Consider the following 18,016-nt stretch of genomic DNA (forward strand, 5'->3'; position numbering starts at 1 on the left):
ATGTGGGTGTCCAGCATTCAAATGAAATAAGCAATAAACATACTTACTGAGATAGTAATAAATTGTAAAGTATTATATGATTAAGAGCAAATCTTGTGAAAAAATAATGAAAATGCTAAAGTAATTCATTGCAACTAACATTTAAAACTCATGAATTAATAGTAAATCATATATTAAAATTGTGAGATTTTATTCTGACTTTATATCTCACAATTCTGACTTTATAACATGCAATTCTGACTTTATAACTCACAATTCTGACATTATATCTTTTAATTCTGACTTTATATCATGCAATTATGACTTTATAACTCGCAATTCTGACTTAATATCACGCAATTTTGACTTTATAACTCACAATTCTGACTATATCTCACAATTCTGACTTTATATCACGCAATTCTGACTTAATCCACCGGTTTCACAGACAAGGCTTAAGCTAGTCCTAGACTAAAATGCATGTTTGAGCTGTTGTAACTGAAAGGAACTTGTACTGACAGATCTTAAAATATGTCAGTGCCATTGTTTTGTCTCAGGATGCACACCAGTAACGTCTATAAAAGCTACTTAAATACCCTAATTGAACTAAGGCTTAATCCTGGCTTAGGCTAAGCCCTGTCTGTGAAACCGGGCCTATATCACGCAATTCTGACTTTATATCTCACAATTCTGACTTTATAACTCAATTCTGACTTTATATCTCACAATTCTGACTTTATAACTCACAATTCTGACTTTATATCATGCAATTTTGAGTTTATACCTCGCAATTCTGACTTTATATCACCCAATTCTGACTTTATAACTCAATTCTGACTTTATATCTCACAATTTTGACTTTATATCTCACAATTCTGACTTTATATCACCCAATTCTGACTTTATAACTCAATTCTGACTTTATATCTCACAATTCTGACTTAATAACTCGCAATTCTGACTTTATATCATGCAATTTTGAGTTTATACCTCGCAATTCTGACTTTATATCACACAATTCTGACTTTATAACTCGCAATTGTGAGTTTATATTGCAATTGCCAGAAAAAAAGTCAGAACTGTGAGATAAAAAGTCAGAATTACCTTTTTTATTTTTATTTCATGGCGGAAACAAGCTTCCATAGGTAGACATAAGATCTTATTGAATCAAAAGTAAATTAAATGTTGGGTAAAAAAAAAAAAAATCTAGATATAACAGTTTGTCAAGACCAATTTTGATGTTGAGCTTGAGGTTTGAAGGTTTTGAAGGCCATACAGTCTGTCAGAAAAACAGATTGATATTCTGGATGGTTGCTAGGGTGTTGCTAGGGTATTTTTGGTGGTTGCCATGAGGTTACTAGGGTGTTGTTATGCAGTTAGATTTTTCTACATATACTGTATCATATACTAAACACACATCTGTGAGGTTCTGAAAGTTTTGATAGTTTAATGGTGCTTCTCAGTAGCTTTTGGAGTAATTACATTGACAACCCGTCTAATTATCTACCTGGAACAGCTTCATCTTATTAAGAAGAGCAGGATGTCCTCTCTCTCTCCTCCCTTCTGTCTGCTCAGGACCACAGGCGCTTGAATAAATACTGAGATTTCATCACCTCTGAAGTAGTGAAGGAAAAGCAAAGGGCTTGAGCAAATACTTTGCAGGGTCCAAAATGTTGGTGCATATTTGGTGTCAAGAAAATGTGTTTGAACAAGAGCATTATATCAGTGGCCAGTGAAGATGTCTGCTCAGAGGAAAATTGTATTGCTCTTTCATTCTCAAGAGAGTTATTGGAGTTCTCAGTTTAAGTAATAAGTTTGTCTCTTCTAAATATGTTTCTCCTAGAAATTCATTAGGAGACAAAAACAGATCAAAATGAGTGAATAGTTGACATACACTATGAATATAAAGCTATAAAATGAATGTGGATAGCAACTTAAATCATTTGATTTTTGTAAGAATTTGTTGAGATATTTGGGTTCATGTTGAGACTTTTGAATTTGGCAAGTCTAAGCAACTTGCTTATTTATATGTTGACATTTCAATAGAGTATTACATAGTTCAGTCATTCTTTAGACATTTGTAAATGTCCTTATATTCTGTACTCTTACTAGGCTCAGTTTATTAGACTGCTCTGAAGTGCCGAACACATATGTTAACAATGGATGATGGCTAGAGAGGGAGATATTCTTAACCCCGTACGGCTCTGGATGGAACATAACTCTGTGTGCTAGCGTGAGGCCGACATACACAATTAACAGACACGTTTCACAAAGGTTATCACTGTCAAACTACGTATTCCAATTAGCAGGCAGGGAATTCAATTCAGATCAAGATTTCTCACACTTGAGCGAAGCGGGTGGGGGACGTTTCCAAGATTAAGCGTCTGCCTTGATACTACATGATTGTGTCACTGCAAATATCACCCCAGCATGGCCAGTTGTTCTGTGTTGCTTTTGTCAATCCAGATTCAAAGGATTTTCTCTTGCTAGCTGCTAATCTGAAATTGGATCACACAAGACTTTTCACTGCCAGTTTTTTTTTTTTTTTTTTTCCTAGAGTTGTATTTATGGCTTTTCACACTATTCTTATCCCTGTCAGGCCACTTTTAACCCTGGGTTAAGTATTGTTTCAAACTGGCCATCTTGAAGGGGGTCAGCACCAGGGTTATTATAATAAAATATAAATATATATAAACTTCAAAGCAACATTTCTCATTTACATTTAGTTTAACCTGATGTATTAAAATAACTGAAACTAAAACTGATATAGACATATTAAAAAAAAACTAATAATTATGACAAAAACATACAAGAAAATTACTAAAACTAACTACAATGAAAATGGAAAATACAAAAATAAAAACTAATTCAAAATATATAAATAAATTAAAAACTATAATAGTATCTCAATGATAACACTGGTTAGCACTGCCTTTAAATCTGGGTTATGAAGCCCAGCTGTAAAGCTTTTTCAGTGATGTGCATTTTTGTGAAGACTTTTTGTTTCACATTTTATAATTTTTTAAAAATCAATTTTACATACTACTAATTATGGCAGGTTTTATCATAATTAATCAAAAGCTAAATATTAGTGCATGCCGTACTGAACCTTTCGTGTTCTATATTTAGTATTAATGTCTGAGCAATGCTAAATGATAAAATTTTATATATATATATATATAATTTGTGTGGGTGTGTGTGGGTGTGCAGTTTATATGTGGCAAAAAATACATTGTTACACACACATTGACAATAAAAAAGTGATTAATACATAAAAATTCTCACAGATAGCCCATTTAAGCTAAATTTCACCCATAAATAGATTGTCATAATTTACTCACCTTTATGTCATTCCAAACCTGCATGACTTTCTTTCTTCCTTGGTACACACACGCACAAAAAGATATTTTGATATTTTGGACCCCTTTGACTTTCATTGCATGGACAAAAAAAAAAAAAAAAAAAAAGCAAAACAAACAAACAAACAAAAAAAACACTGAAACACTTTTCAAAATGGCCTCCTTTTGGAACAACATGAGGTTGAATAAATAATGACAGAATTTTAAACTATACCTTTAAGACAACTAGCCAAACCCTGACACCTTGGTACATTTCTGTTAGTTTTATTCTAGATTTGTATAGAAGAAGTGGAAACAAATGCTGTTTTTGTGCATATTTTTTGTGACATCTTCCACGAATGACTTGGGATGTGTTTTAGAATCACTTTATTCTCTGTATGCATGTTTGCAGCTCTTTGTTTGCTGGTGAGCTCATTCCAGGAACAACAGATTATGAATGTATTCAGTAGAAAGATCTCCCCTGCTTGTGAACTGACAGAAGTTTGACGTGTCCCATAAAAATAAACCAAGATAAAAAAAATGAGACACTTAAATATTTTATACAAACAAAGATGTTAAATAGAGTTAATGAGGATCCCTGTGTGAATAGAGGGAATTCGACCTAGGGACAGCTATTTCACTCACTAAAACAATTACTTTATTAATATTTAATTATTAAAATATTATTTGTATTATTTTTATTAATTATTATTGTATTTCTAATTATTAAAATTTAATAATTTATTAACTTAAATTTTAAATTATGTGTTTATGTCTACAGTAAAGCTGTAATTGAGCTGTATTAATTAAGTGAATAAAAGTTTATACACTTTAAAAAAGAACTGTATGTTTAACTTAAATTAAATTACCTGGTTGCCTTAAAATTTTGAGTTCATTAAAATTAAAAATTTTAGTTAATGCAATGAAGGCGATTGGTTTAATCAACAGAAACTCAAAATACTATGTTATCTGAACCACATTAATTATCTAAGTTGATTTGACAAAAGAAAAAATGTTATGATAACAAATCATGAAAATAATTTTTTACAGTGTAGTCCAAGAATATTTCTACAAGTACTGAAATTAATTTAGGGAATTTGGATCACTAAAAAAAAATTAAATTATTGAAATATAAATAAGTATATTTCAAATATTAATTTAATATAATTATCATATTTTTATTAATCATTATTAATTCTTGTATAATAATGTGTTTATATCTTCAGTAAATCATTGAGCTATCTCAATTAATTGAATGAAAGTTTCTAGTCCAAGAATATTTCCCATGTACAAGGTACTGAAATGATCTGAAACCATTAATCTGCATTTAAAAAAGAATAATACCTTTTATATCGATATGGAGATTATGTAGATTAGCTGAATTTACATAAAAAGTGTCTCAATTAGATTAAAAATATCTGAGCAGAAGGATTTTCATTGTGGCTCATTGTACCATCACTTTGATTAATTTCAATCATTTTCTTCCATTGATCGTCTAATATGGGATGTAGCTAAAACAAAACACAGACTTTTATCGGAAACCTCATGAAAGGACTAAGCGAATTACTTCCAGCCCTCGAGCCAACCTGAAAAGTGTTAGATTTTAACAGACTCTCTAATCTAATCATTAGTGCAAGGACAAATTAAATTTAACCGCTAAATACTCAAAGTGGAAGGCTGGCTACGGTTTGCACTCGAATCCAACAGTTTAATTACCGCAACGGGCTTTTTGTAGTTTTCCCATGGGAAGCGTGGGCCGAGGTGAGGCCAGGGAAGCGAGGAAATCTGCTTCTTTGGAAGATGTACTTGTGAGAAGAGGCCAAGTTCACGGTGGCCGAGCTCAAGGCTCCTCTGAGGTCAGCATTTTCCCTTTCAATTAGCCTGGCTGTGTCCGTAATGTATTCAGGGGAGGCGATCTACTCAAGGCCAGTGGGAGCTGAATGCTATAGTGTACTATGACGGGGTTCAACATCTACTTTTCTGATTACTGTTTATAAGTTAGAATTTTAAAAGTGCCTCTATTTTCATTTGAGCTACAGAGTGCTGCATGGATCACATATTTTTGTAGGCCAAAAAACCCAGAAAGGAGTTAACATTTTAGCACTTCCGGTTGCAGTGTCCTGAAGTCAATGGTTTTTTTATTGGGTTTTTGGTTAAATGTCTGAAATAAGGTCTGTGGTGAACACTAGCTCAAAAAATTGTAATACTTGTGATTCTTTTTTATTTGTCTTGAAAAAGGCAGTTGCTAACAAGTAGCTAAATGGGACTATAGAGGTTGTCGGGACATTAAACATCATCAGGCCGAAAAGGAAAACTCATCTACTCACTAGTTTCTTTCACAGCCTCATTAGGGGCATCTGAAATCGCATACTGTCTGACTAGGTACTATATTTGCATTTGAACCTACTTTGCGACCATTAAAAAAGTATGTTCTGTATAGTATGAATATGGGTTGTATGAATGACATTCGGATGTACTACATCCGCCATGTTGTTACTGTCACCAGCGTCAGTTGCGTCGCTTCACTGCCATTCATAAATCCTCTTCTGTGGCCTAATTGGATAGTAAAGTGTACACCGAATGTGCACTTCAGAATCTCGGCGGAAGTAGTAGGTTGTAGGCATACTGCTTTTCGTGTACTATACACCCTTTTAGTGCCGACATCACAATTACGTTAGCTGGAGGCAAAACAAAGGGAAAACTGGAGGCGGCCAATACAAATCAGCAGAGTTGCAGCTACATAAGGAGCTTAAAATGACATCTTGTTGTGTTTTTGGATGCCAGAATTGACGAATTACAGGCTCTGATTTGAAATTTTATCGCATACATGCTGCCACTGCCAAACAAAAAAAGCTGTATAAATAAAACGAGCGGACTGGACAGAAATGATCATCAAAAATGCTTGTGTTTACAGTGCACACTTCATATCAGTTAAAGGATTAGTTCACTTTCCAATTAAAATTTCATGATAATTTACTCACCCCCATGTCATCCAAGATATTTATGTATTTCTTTCTTCAGTCGAAAAGAAATGAAGGTTTTTGAGGAAAACATTCCAGGATTTTTCTCCATATAGTGGACTTCAATGGTCTCCAAACGGTTGAAGGTAAAAATTACAGTTTCAGTGCAGCTTCAAAGGGATTTAAACGATACCAGACGAGGAATAAGGGTCTTATCTAGAGAAACGATCGGTCATTTTCTAAAAAAATTTTAAATGTATGTGCTTTATATAAACAAATAATCACCTTCAAGTGGTTCCGCCAAAACCGCACTTCTGTATTCTTCAAAAAGCTTACGCTGAATGTCCTACACCTTCCCTATTCAACTTATGGAATGAACGTGGCACCAGTTCCGTTTTTTCTGTAAGCAGGATAGGGAAGGTGTAGGACATACAGCGTAAACTTTTTGAAGAATACGGAAGTGCGGTTTTGGCGGAACCACTTGAAGGCGATCATTTGTTTATATAAAGTATATACATTTAATTTTTTTTTTTTTAGAAAATGACCGACCCTTATTCCTCGTCTGGTATCGTTTAAAGCCCTTTGAAGCTGCACTGAAACTGTAATTTTTACCTTCAGCCGTTTGGAGACCATTGAAGTCTACTATATGGAGAAAAATCCTCAAATGTTTTCCTCAAAAACCTTCATTTCTTTTCGACTGAAGAAAGAAGGACATGGACATCTTAGATGACATGGGGGTGAATAAATTATCAAGAAATTTTCATTTAAAAATGGACTAATCCTTTAAGAAAGGTTAAATAAACTTGTCTTTTGTTGGTATGGATTATGGTTTGGTTACGTGTCTAGAGATTTCTCATGCATGCCAACCTAATCAAAAATTGGGGAACAAGTTAAGTGATTTCTCACGTAATGCTTACTTTTTTAGCGGATAAGTTAGCTAACTTTGTTAGTCGTACAAATACAAAATTCTGTCATGAAACTCTAGATGGCGCAGGCTAATAGGTCCTTTAACTCAACCTGCTCGTAATCACATCATTATCTATTAGACACAGCTGATTGGTTCCTGCTGCATCAGGGCCCATCCACACGGGCCCTGATACGCGTTTAGGTGTATACGCAAAAATTTTGTATCATATAGGTGTTTCGTCCAGACGGATCTGGCATTTTCAGAGCCTGAAACCGCTATTTTCTTAAACATTTTTTGAAACAGAGTGGATAAATCTGAAAACAACGCCCTTGCGTTTTCGTGTGTACAGCCAATCCCTATATTTTGTGAAATGATGATGTCATCATCCCACGTGTCGACACTAGTCAGACATCACATCGGCAACAACAACAACAATAGCGGACTACATGCTTGTGTTCGTCCTGCAGAAGCTACCAAGCCTATTAGCTTTATTAAAATAAAGCTTTATTTCTAAGCTTTACTAAGGTTTTGTATACAGCGCGCAAGGTTCATGCGCATGCTCCAAGTCTTATTCTTTGTTTTTAGTGTATCTCTGTGGCAGAATTACAGCGCCACATACTGATCTGGCATGTATACTACATCGTTTTGAGTCGGTTTCAGTGGTTTCGTGTGTACGCAGATAGGGGAAAAAAAAAAAGATCGGATAGGGAAAGCTCTGGCTTCGTGTGGATGTAGCCTCAGTAGCTCACGTGCTCAACCTTCAAATACATGGGTAGCATTTGCCTTAGCAGTGCAGTGCGCTTTCAGAAACCCTCCACCTTCCCCAGCTCCACCTGTATAGATCTGCTAAAAACAAATTTTCTTAGTCACAAAGCTTATTTTCTGCAATAACCCATAAGCCAATGGAAAAATCCCATTGGGTTTTTGTCGAGGGCTGTAACTTACAGGTTGCCCTACAAAAATACCAGATCACTGCAGCGCTCTATTGCCAGCAGTGTTGCTAGTAGGTACGACCCATAAAATGTGCTGTTGCTTTGTGATGCCTTCACCACTTGTAGTATCTGTTCTCTCAAAGACATTCCAGCCATGTTTTCACGTCTGCCCGCTGTTTATCTCGCTGTATATCATGTAAGAGTGCGTAATAATATCCATAGAGGAGAAAATAGATGTGAGTTAGCCTTGAAGAGTAGCGGGCTAATAACAGAACATCCCGAGGCTCTCCACAGGCCGCAAACCATCATTTTTTCATAACAACATAATGATAAGTGATGCTGTTTTGCTGCTAGTACTACTGCAAGGCCACAAAGTGCACCGATGCAGATGTAAAATCCTGGCCACCAATTTGCAGACACAAAATATTGTAGATAGCTAATGTGCATTGTTATATAACATTGACAGTAACAAACCTCAGTGTTCAAGGGGGTGATGAAATTAGCTTAAAATGTGTGCATTTATTCATTTGGCAGATGCTTTTATCCAAAGCAACTTGCATTGGAGTTTTATCTGTTGAGCTAATCGGAAAACTGACCATAGAAGACATCAGTTTACACCAATACCAACTATGTTGTTGTGTACATTACAATACAATGACATTCATTATTTATAGTTTTCCCACTCCAGATCCCTCCCGAGCGTCATCATCTGTCCACTCTGTTTATCCGACAGCCCTCCGCTTTTAATTACCAGTGAATATCCAGCGCTCGCTCACGGCGTGTGCCTTCAGTAAAGCCTGGTGGGAGCTGTGAGCTGGTGAGATGAAAGACCTGCTGTGTGGCAGCATGTAGCGGCTCCTCCTCGTGGGAGGAGTAAACCCAGTAGGACTGGAGGTCTTTCATAGTGCAGCTAGCCTTCAACTCACCTGCTTTACTTTTACATGAGAAGGATGAAAGACAACAGCTAATTGTCCACAGACAGCGGCATCAGAAAAGGCCTTTACGGAGGACAACCGTCCATACGCTCTTCTCACGCAGGTTTTTCTGCAGTAAAGAGAGAAGAGGTTCTTTCGTTAAGACTGAGCGCTGTTGTTCTTGACCGTCTACCTGAAAGTCACTCAGAGTTCATGGTGATTAAAGTTGTATAGCATATTTCATCAGTGTTTCTAGAAGTCTTGAAGAACCCAAGATTTCAAAAATTTATTATCAATGTTGAGGAGGCTACTTTATGAGTGGCAAGCTCCTGCATTAATTACAAGCAAGGACATAACCACTATAGATCTGTTGCACACACACACAAAAATATTTATTTACATGCTGATGTTTTTGACTCTGTATATTCTACTATATTATTTATTTATTTCAAGCAGGGACATAACCGGCATAAATATTTTGCATCTTTTTCATATACCCCCCCCCCCCAAAAAAAATTAATTAATTAATTAAATGCTGCTGTTTTTGACTCTATAATTTGTATTGTACTATATATATATTTCATTTCAAGCAGAGACATAACCCCCATAGATATTTTGTGTATATATATAATGAAGAAGTATAATATAATGTAATAAATATATATTATAAATATATAATAAATATATAGATTTATTTATTTATATTTATTTATTTAGCATATTTTTTGCCCAAAATATTTAGTTAAATGCTGCTGTTTTTGACTCTGTATATACTGTATACTATATATTCTTTTTTTCTTGTATTTTGTGTAAATTTAATTGCAAATTTAATGTTGTCACTCTAATTGAGATTTATTTTTCAAAAAACATCATTGCTTTTGAACCAGAACAGTGCGGCTCTAATTAATCATCTTTTGCCCTCTTAAATAGCTTCAGTGTATTAAGCTTATTTTTAACATGGAAGTAAGCTATTCCTTGTGAATGTGCCAGACTTCAGTTTTATTAGTCCCTGTAGGTAAAAAACTAGAAGTATAACAAAGAACTATTTGCACTAAAAAACAGTGTGTTTATGATTACAGTTCGTAATATCAAGCAGCATAACAGACTGTTTTTGTACAGGTAAAATAACTGGAACTGGACACTGGAAGCCTTGCACAGTCACGTTAAAGATCGTCCACTCTTACATTAAAAAATAAAGTGGATAAATGTCACATGTTTGATTACTGTTTCAGTTCATTCAGCTGTAAAACTGCACAAAATACAATGTGACATTGAAAGCAGCAATGTTTTGTCTTGCGAAAGTTAGTTCATTACATGAAAAGCTATTCTGAAAACAACTCAACTTCTGTCACACTACTGAAAGCTGTAGTTAAATTAGTAGCAACTTCTTTATTTTGCAGTAGTTTTTACCTGTTTGTTGGGTTTGGTGTTCTGTGACTAGTACAGTAAATGAAATTCTCTGGTTGTGGACGGCTTCATTCTCATTGATCAGCATTTCCGTTTTGCTTCAGGCTCATGATATGAATCTTTAAATTCATTTGCAACTCATAATAAAATATTTATTCATACCTGATTATTTGCATTGCATAAGAAACTGCTTAAACCGCACAAAAACCACCCATGAATAACGAGGAATACTGAATGTTATTAAGGAAATGCAGGCCACATTCATCATGATATTAATCTTATGCACTGCAATGCATATGTAAACGTTTTAAAGAAGCTCTCATGCACATTGCTGTTGAAATAATAATGGACTGATTTATAAGAATCTTCACACTGTAAATATGTAAATCCACAAATAAGATCTCTATTGCATTAAAGATGTGTTTGTAACAGCACATTTTAAGCGTGCAATCTCCTATCCTTAAAGGTGCACTTTTTGTTCACTTTTTATTTTATTATTTTATTTTATTTATTTTTTGTTTTATTTTATTGTATTATTTATTTTATTTTATTTTTTATTATTATTTATTTATTTTATTTGATCTCAACATGGTGACTCCATTTAAAATAACATAAGAAAATTTAATAGTATTAATTATTTTTATATGTAAAACTTTTTAAAATCTTTCAAATGTAACCATTTTCAATAATAACCCTGATTCTCTTTCTGTCTTTTCCAGTGGGATGCAATCAATGAAATGGACGAGTACTTCAGCCCCATCCACACATACCAGGTGTGCAACGTTATGAGCCCGAGCCAGAACAACTGGCTCCGGACCAACTGGATCCAGCGAGATGGCGCCCGGCGGATCTACATCGAGATGAAATTCACGCTTCGAGACTGCAACAGCATGCCAGGTGTTCTCGGTACCTGCAAGGAGACCTTTAACCTCTACTACTACGAGACCGACCGTGATGTTGGCACGAGCATCTGGGAGAGTCAGTTTTCCAAAATCGACACCATCGCTGCCGACGAGAGTTTCACTAACGTGGACCTGGGGGTGAGGAGACTGAAGCTCAACACTGAAATCCGTGGCGTCGGGCCGCTCAGCAAACGCGGCTTCTACTTGGCCTTCCAGGATATAGGAGCCTGCATCGCTATCGTGTCCGTTCGAGTCTACTACAAACGCTGCACAGGAATGGCTCGCAACCTGGCCGTCTTCACAGACGTGGTCACGGGGGCCGACTCGTCCTCGCTTGTGGAGGTCAGAGGTCAGTGTGTGGACCACGCCGAGGAGAGAGACACGCCCAAGATGTACTGCAGCGCTGAGGGCGAGTGGCTCGTTCCTATTGGACGATGTGTGTGCAGCGCAGGATTTGAGGAGCACAGAGACAACTGCATTGGTGAGTGACAATATTATAAATGAATTTTAGTTGTTCTTCAAGCACATATTTCAGACAACTGGATTTTTACATTTCCAAGCCCATGGTCCAGTGCATCCGAATATGCCTACTTTCATACTATATCGTAAGTGAAAATATGTGAGCCAAATCGTAGGGCTATGCGATTAATTGGAATTGATTTTCAATTCCGATGTTGGCTTACGACGATTATGAAAACAAGATAATCAAGATAAAATGATTACTGTGCCGCTGCCACATTCAGCGGTGTGCTTTCGTTCCTTAACATCCAAATCAACCAAATAAGTGAGTGTTGTAAAATGCAGTTTACTGTTGCTAAACAGAGGGATGTGTTTGATATTAAACAGTGCAATTAAAAGCAAATTAAGCTGCGAAAGAAACACTGTTCCCCAGGTGGCTTTCTGTGTGCGCGCACTGATATGGAGCAGAATGCGCATAAACATAGTATACTGTGGGCTTCGGATTCACTCCTAAACGGTCAAAAAGCCTACACACAAAAGTGTCAAAATGCTGTGTCCTTGTAAACAGTCGGTTATTTCTTAAGTGAATGTAAACAGCTGCGAAAGAAAACGCATGTGTATCAGTATATTGGATCCATGCATTCAGTCTTAAAGTGACAGCAGCCTAATATACCTGCTGCCATCTGTGTCATTAATGTCAATCAAACAACAAAAGACAAAGATAAAATCACTCACTGCTCTTGAATAAATCTGTTGTATTTATTTGTCCATTGTGTTTGTAATTAGTTTCTCAGTTCTTATTGTATTGCTGACTGTTTACTTGTCTTCTGTAACTGTTTTGAGGACCTTTTACTTAGCTACATTAACCTAGTATTAGTTTTTGCTGAAGTAGCCTTTCGATAATTGTGACATTGTACTGATTTTTAAAATTACTCATATCATGAAATAAGACTTTGATCATATCGCCCAATGTATAATATGTAATATTGACCGAAATAGTCGTGATCATGATTTTTGCCATAATCGAGCAGCCCTACCAAGTAGTATGTCCAAATTCGTAGCACTCATAAAACAGTACGCGAAAAGTACCTGGATGACCTACTACTTCTGTCAAGATTCTGAAGTGCGCATATACTGGACACAGGAGTGGATGTGAATGGCGGTGAAGCGACGCAACTTAGTAAGTCACATGACTATGACAACATGACGAATGTAGTATGTCCAAATTTCATTAATACTTCACACATCCATATACTTCACACATCCATACTACATAGAACATATTTTTTTTAACAATCTCAAAGTAAGTTTCAAACCAGATGTAGTACCTACTTTACATTATGCGATTTTGGATGAAGAATATGACATTCTGGTTGCTAGATAGTCCCTTCTTTAGTTTAAGGCAATGAGATTTTTTGCCTGTTTTGTCATCTGCTAGGCAAGAATAATAATGATAATAATCATAATTCAGCAGCAGTACTGAAAACAGAATGAATTTAGAGACGCAACTTCATGGGGAATGTTTTTTAGCATGCTAACAGTAACTCCATAGCTAATAAATATGATATAATAATGCTTGATATAATAATCAGTGATGGTTCACGATAGCTGAATAGTTGACTGGTCACTTTTTTCTCTTTTTTTTGGTTGTTTGAAAGTAATGCTGAAAACAGAATGAATTTAGAGACACAACTTCTTGGGGAAGGAGTAGCTGACTAGTTACCCAACAACTTAGTTAATTGAGGTCATTCAGTGATTTTACAATGTTTTGTCGTTCTTAATATACAGGTGCTGGTCATATAATTAGAATATCATCAAAAAGTTGATTTATTTCACTAATTCCATTCAAAAAGTGAAACTTGTATATTATATTCATTCATTACACACAGACTGATATATTTCAAATGTTTATTTCTTTTAATTTTGATGATTATAACTGGCAACTAAGGAAAATCCAAAATTCAGTATCTCAGAAAATTAGAATATTGTGAAAAGGTTCAATATTGAAGACACCTGGTGCCACACTCTAATCAGCTAATTAACTCAAAACACCTGCAAAGGCCTTTAAATGGTCTCTCAGTCTAGTTCTGTAGGCTACACAATCATGGGGAAGACTGCTGACTTGACAGTTGTCCAAAAGACGACCATTGACACCTTGCACAAGGAGGGCAAGACACAAAAGGTCATTGCAGAGGCTGGCTGTTCACAGAGCTCTGTGTCCAAGCACATTAATAGAGAGGCGAAGGGAAGGAAAAGATGTGGTAGAAAAAAAGTGTACAAGCAATAGGGATAACCACACCCTGGAGAGGATTGTGAAACAAAACCCATTCAAAAATGTGGGGGAGATTCACAAAGAGTGGACTGCAGCTGGAGTCAGTGCTTCAAGTACCACTACGCACAGACGTATGCAAGACATGGGTTTCAGCTGTCGCATTCCTTGTGTCAAGCCACTCTTGAACAACAGACAGCGTCACGCCTGGGCTAAAGACAAAAAGGACTGGACTGCTGCTGAGTGGTCCAAAGTTATGTTCTCTGATGAAAGTAAATTTTGCATTTCCTTTGGAAATCAGGGTCCCAGAGTCTGGAGGAAGAGAGGAGAGGCACACAATCCACGTTGCTTGAGGTCCAGTGTAAAGTTTCCACAGTCAGTGATGGTTTGGTGTGCCATGTCATCTGCTGGTGTTGGTTCACTGTGTTTTCTGAGGTCCAAGGTCAATGCAGCTGTATACCAGGAAGTTTTAGAGCACTTCATGCTTCCTGCTGCTGACCAACTTTATGGAGATGCAAATTTCATTTTCCAACAGGACTTGGCACCTGCACACAGTGCCAAAGCTACCAGTACCTGGTTTAAGGACCATGGTATCCCTGTTCTTAATTGGCCAGCAAACTCGCCTGACCTTAACCCCATAGAAAATCTATGGGGTATTGTGAAGAGAAGATGCGATATGCCAGACCCAACAATGCAGAAGAGCTGAAGGCCACTATCAGAGCAACCTGGGCTCTTATAACACCTGAGCAGTGCCACAGACTGATCGACTCCATGCCACGCCGCATTGCTGCAGTAATTCAGGCAAAAGGAGCCCCAACTAAGTATTGAGTGCCGTACATGCTCATACTTTTCATGTTCATACTTTTCAGTTGGCCAAGATTTCTAAAAATCCTTTCTTTGTATTGGTCTTAAGTAATATTCTAATTTTCTGAGATACTGAATTTGGGATTTTCCTTAGTTGTCAGTTATAATCATCAAAATTAAAAGAAATAAACATTTGAAATATATTAGTCTGTGTGTAATGAATGAATATAATATACAAGTTTCACTTTTTGAATGGAATTAGTGAAATAAATCAACTTTTTGATGATATTCTAATTATATGACCAGCACCTGTAGATTGTTTAATATTTTTAATATGAATAATATTTAATCTAATTTTTTAGCTGTAAATATTTTAATTGTGGTGCTGTGGGGAGAATGGTTTTAGAGACACATTTTAATATTAATAATATTAATGTTTGTAATATTAAAGAATTCAATATTTCATTTTTTTTTTTTAGCTTCGATACTGTAAAGATGATGATTTTAGAGACAACTTCTTGAAGACCATTTTAGCATGCTGCTAACACTACTTTTGTAACAAATATTTCAAAATAAATTTGATTATGAAATGCATTTCAAGACAATTACTGTCAAACTATATATTTATGCATAATATGTCAGACTATATTATTATTATTTGATATTTTTTAATTGCTGGTCTATGTCTGTGTGCTTTTTTGAGCCATGTGCATTTAGTTTTATTTTTAGACATTTCATCAAGTTCAAAATGACATGTTTTAGAACCTTTTTAAATGCAAATTATGATATCTGTCTCATTTAAATAATCTTTATTGGCATTATTATTGTAGGTCCCTGTGTTAAACCATCTGCAAAAAAGGACTTTGTTATATTTCTTTCTTTCTCTAGTTTTTCATTCTGTTCACCCACTCATTTCTGCAGTTCTCATCACACTGGAATGAGCAGCCGCTGTTTATTTCACTGGATACATGAACAAATGCTGTGGAATTGTTATTAATTCAATTTCCTTCGTGTTGCCAGTATCACAGCATTCTGTTTTGAACGTATTACTCAAACCATCACAAACTCATACTTTGTCAGGTAATTTTCTGCTCGATCTGTGGCTAATAGCACTCATGGCAATCCATTTCCTTTTCCTCTGCCTCCTTTCTAAAGTGCTGCCACTGTCTGCGCGAGTCAGTAAAGGTTAAGTGTCTGAGCCGCAGAGTCAGGCTTTTGGTGTCTAAACTGGGTCGCTGTGCTAATTCTCTCAGTGAACGCTCCTCCTCTAGTCACGCACATCTCAGGGACAAACCCGGCACGGCAAACTGGGCTGCTCTTGGACACTGCGAAACAAAAAAAAAACCCCAGCTTACCACACTTAAAGCCGCAGGCGCAGACCACCGTAGAAGGATTGCATGTCGTCGCAATAGAAAATGTCAAAAGGCTTCCCGTTTTCTTTGACCGAGAGCTGAGCGATGGGCTCCCACTAACGTTTTAAGTGCCGATCAAAACAGAGCGCTAGCTTCACATCTCACTCCTGTCAGCTCTGTTTTGGGTTTTCCAGTGGCAGCCGTTGCTCCTGGGCCTTCCGGTCCAGCGTGAAAATGTAGGGAAAATATCCATTTCTGAAGAGATGAGATAGTTCATGCTCATTGGGGTAGCAGGGAGCCTTGTCAAATCCACTCCATTTGGCAACTTGATTTAACCTACTTAGATTCAGGGGAGAGTGTCTTTCCAACATGTTCACGGGCTAACTTATTCATGAGCGCTTGTAAAACAGGTTTCCATGCAAAACAATTGTGTTTGGAAGGCCATGTAGATGTTGTGCCAGGGTTAACAATCAGAAAATACAGTGAGCTCCAAAGGTCTGAGACCATATTGAAAATTAGGGATTTAAAAATGTGGAAAGAAACACAGTTTTAGGATTTTGAAAAAATGTATAACCATGAAATGGTATGATTTAAAATAAATAAGAAATATTTCAGATTTTGCAGTATTTTTTGACACTAATAAAAAGAGTTAAAGGGTCATGTGAACTCTTTTCTACAGTCAGATTTTTTTGCTTCGAGCTGAAACTTTTTTTTACTCAAAATGTTGTGCTGATGATATAATTTGCAATAATATAATATTAGTAAGAAAAATGTAAAATGGAAGATTTTGCACTAGTGGACCCTCACTATATGTACACTACTGTAAAAAAAGAATTGTTGGTTTAACTTAAAAAATTAAGTTATCTGGTTGCCTTAAAATTTTGAGTTCATTGAAATTAAAAATTTGAGTAAATACAATGAAAGGGATTGGTTTAATCAACAGAAACTCAAAATATTATGTTATCTGAACCACATGATTTAACTAAGTGGATTTGACAAAAGAAAAAATGTTTATTTAAAATAATTTTTTACAGTGTATCGTTAAAATGTTTTTTTTTTTTTTTTTGGATAGAAGTCTCTTCTGCTCACCAAGGCTGTATATATTTGATCAAAAATATAGTAAAAACAGTAATATTGTAAAATACTATTACCATTTAAAAAAATGTAATTTTTTATGTTAAAATGTAATTTATTCCTGTGATGAAAAGCTGAATCTTTTAGCATCATTACTCCAGTCTTCAGTGTCACATGATCCTTCAGAAATCATTCTAATATGCTGATTTGCTGCTCAAGAAACATTTTCTATTAATGAATATTGAAAACAGTTTTTGTTGGTCAAAAGAACAGCATTTATTTGAAATAGAAAGACATTATAAATGTCTTTGCTGTCACTTTTGATCAATTTAATGCATCCTTGCCTAATAAAAGTATCTTTTTTTGTATGTGTACAGTATATAATTATTTTATTTATTTATTTATTTATTTTTTCATTTCCTGAAAGAATAATCAGTGTTTGCAAAACAATCGTATTCAGATTTTAGGTAAGCTACTCTCCGTTGCCTTTTACCTAAAACAAGCATTGTAATATATTGTGGCTCTGTTAGTTACCCAGCATAGTGCATGCATGCAGCTGGGGTCAAATCAGAGTGAACTTGATTTGATTACTCACTATCACTGTAAAAGTGTGTGGAACTGGTTAAAGGGATAGTTCACCCAAAATGAAAATTATCCCATGATTTACTCACCCTCAAGCCATCCAAGGTGTATATGACTATCTTCTTTCAGGCGAACAC

The 18,016-nt window shown here is 35.7% G+C and overlaps 1 protein-coding gene across 5 annotated transcripts in view; it reads left to right on the plus strand.

The window, feature by feature from the left end:
* The window catches only part of epha8 (eph receptor A8), a 95,834-nt gene that overhangs the window by 44,091 nt on the left and 33,727 nt on the right, over nt 1-18,016 (plus strand). For all 5 annotated transcript variants that reach the window (XM_051913158.1, XM_051913161.1, XM_051913157.1 and 2 more), the window contains one exon: nt 11,157-11,820. In XM_051913158.1, coding sequence (XP_051769118.1) covers nt 11,157-11,820 — 664 coding nt within the window. The remainder of the gene's footprint in view (nt 1-11,156; nt 11,821-18,016) is intronic.

This window comes from Ctenopharyngodon idella, chromosome 11, assembly GCF_019924925.1.
Source record: "Ctenopharyngodon idella isolate HZGC_01 chromosome 11, HZGC01, whole genome shotgun sequence".
NCBI lineage: Eukaryota > Metazoa > Chordata > Actinopteri > Cypriniformes > Xenocyprididae > Ctenopharyngodon > Ctenopharyngodon idella.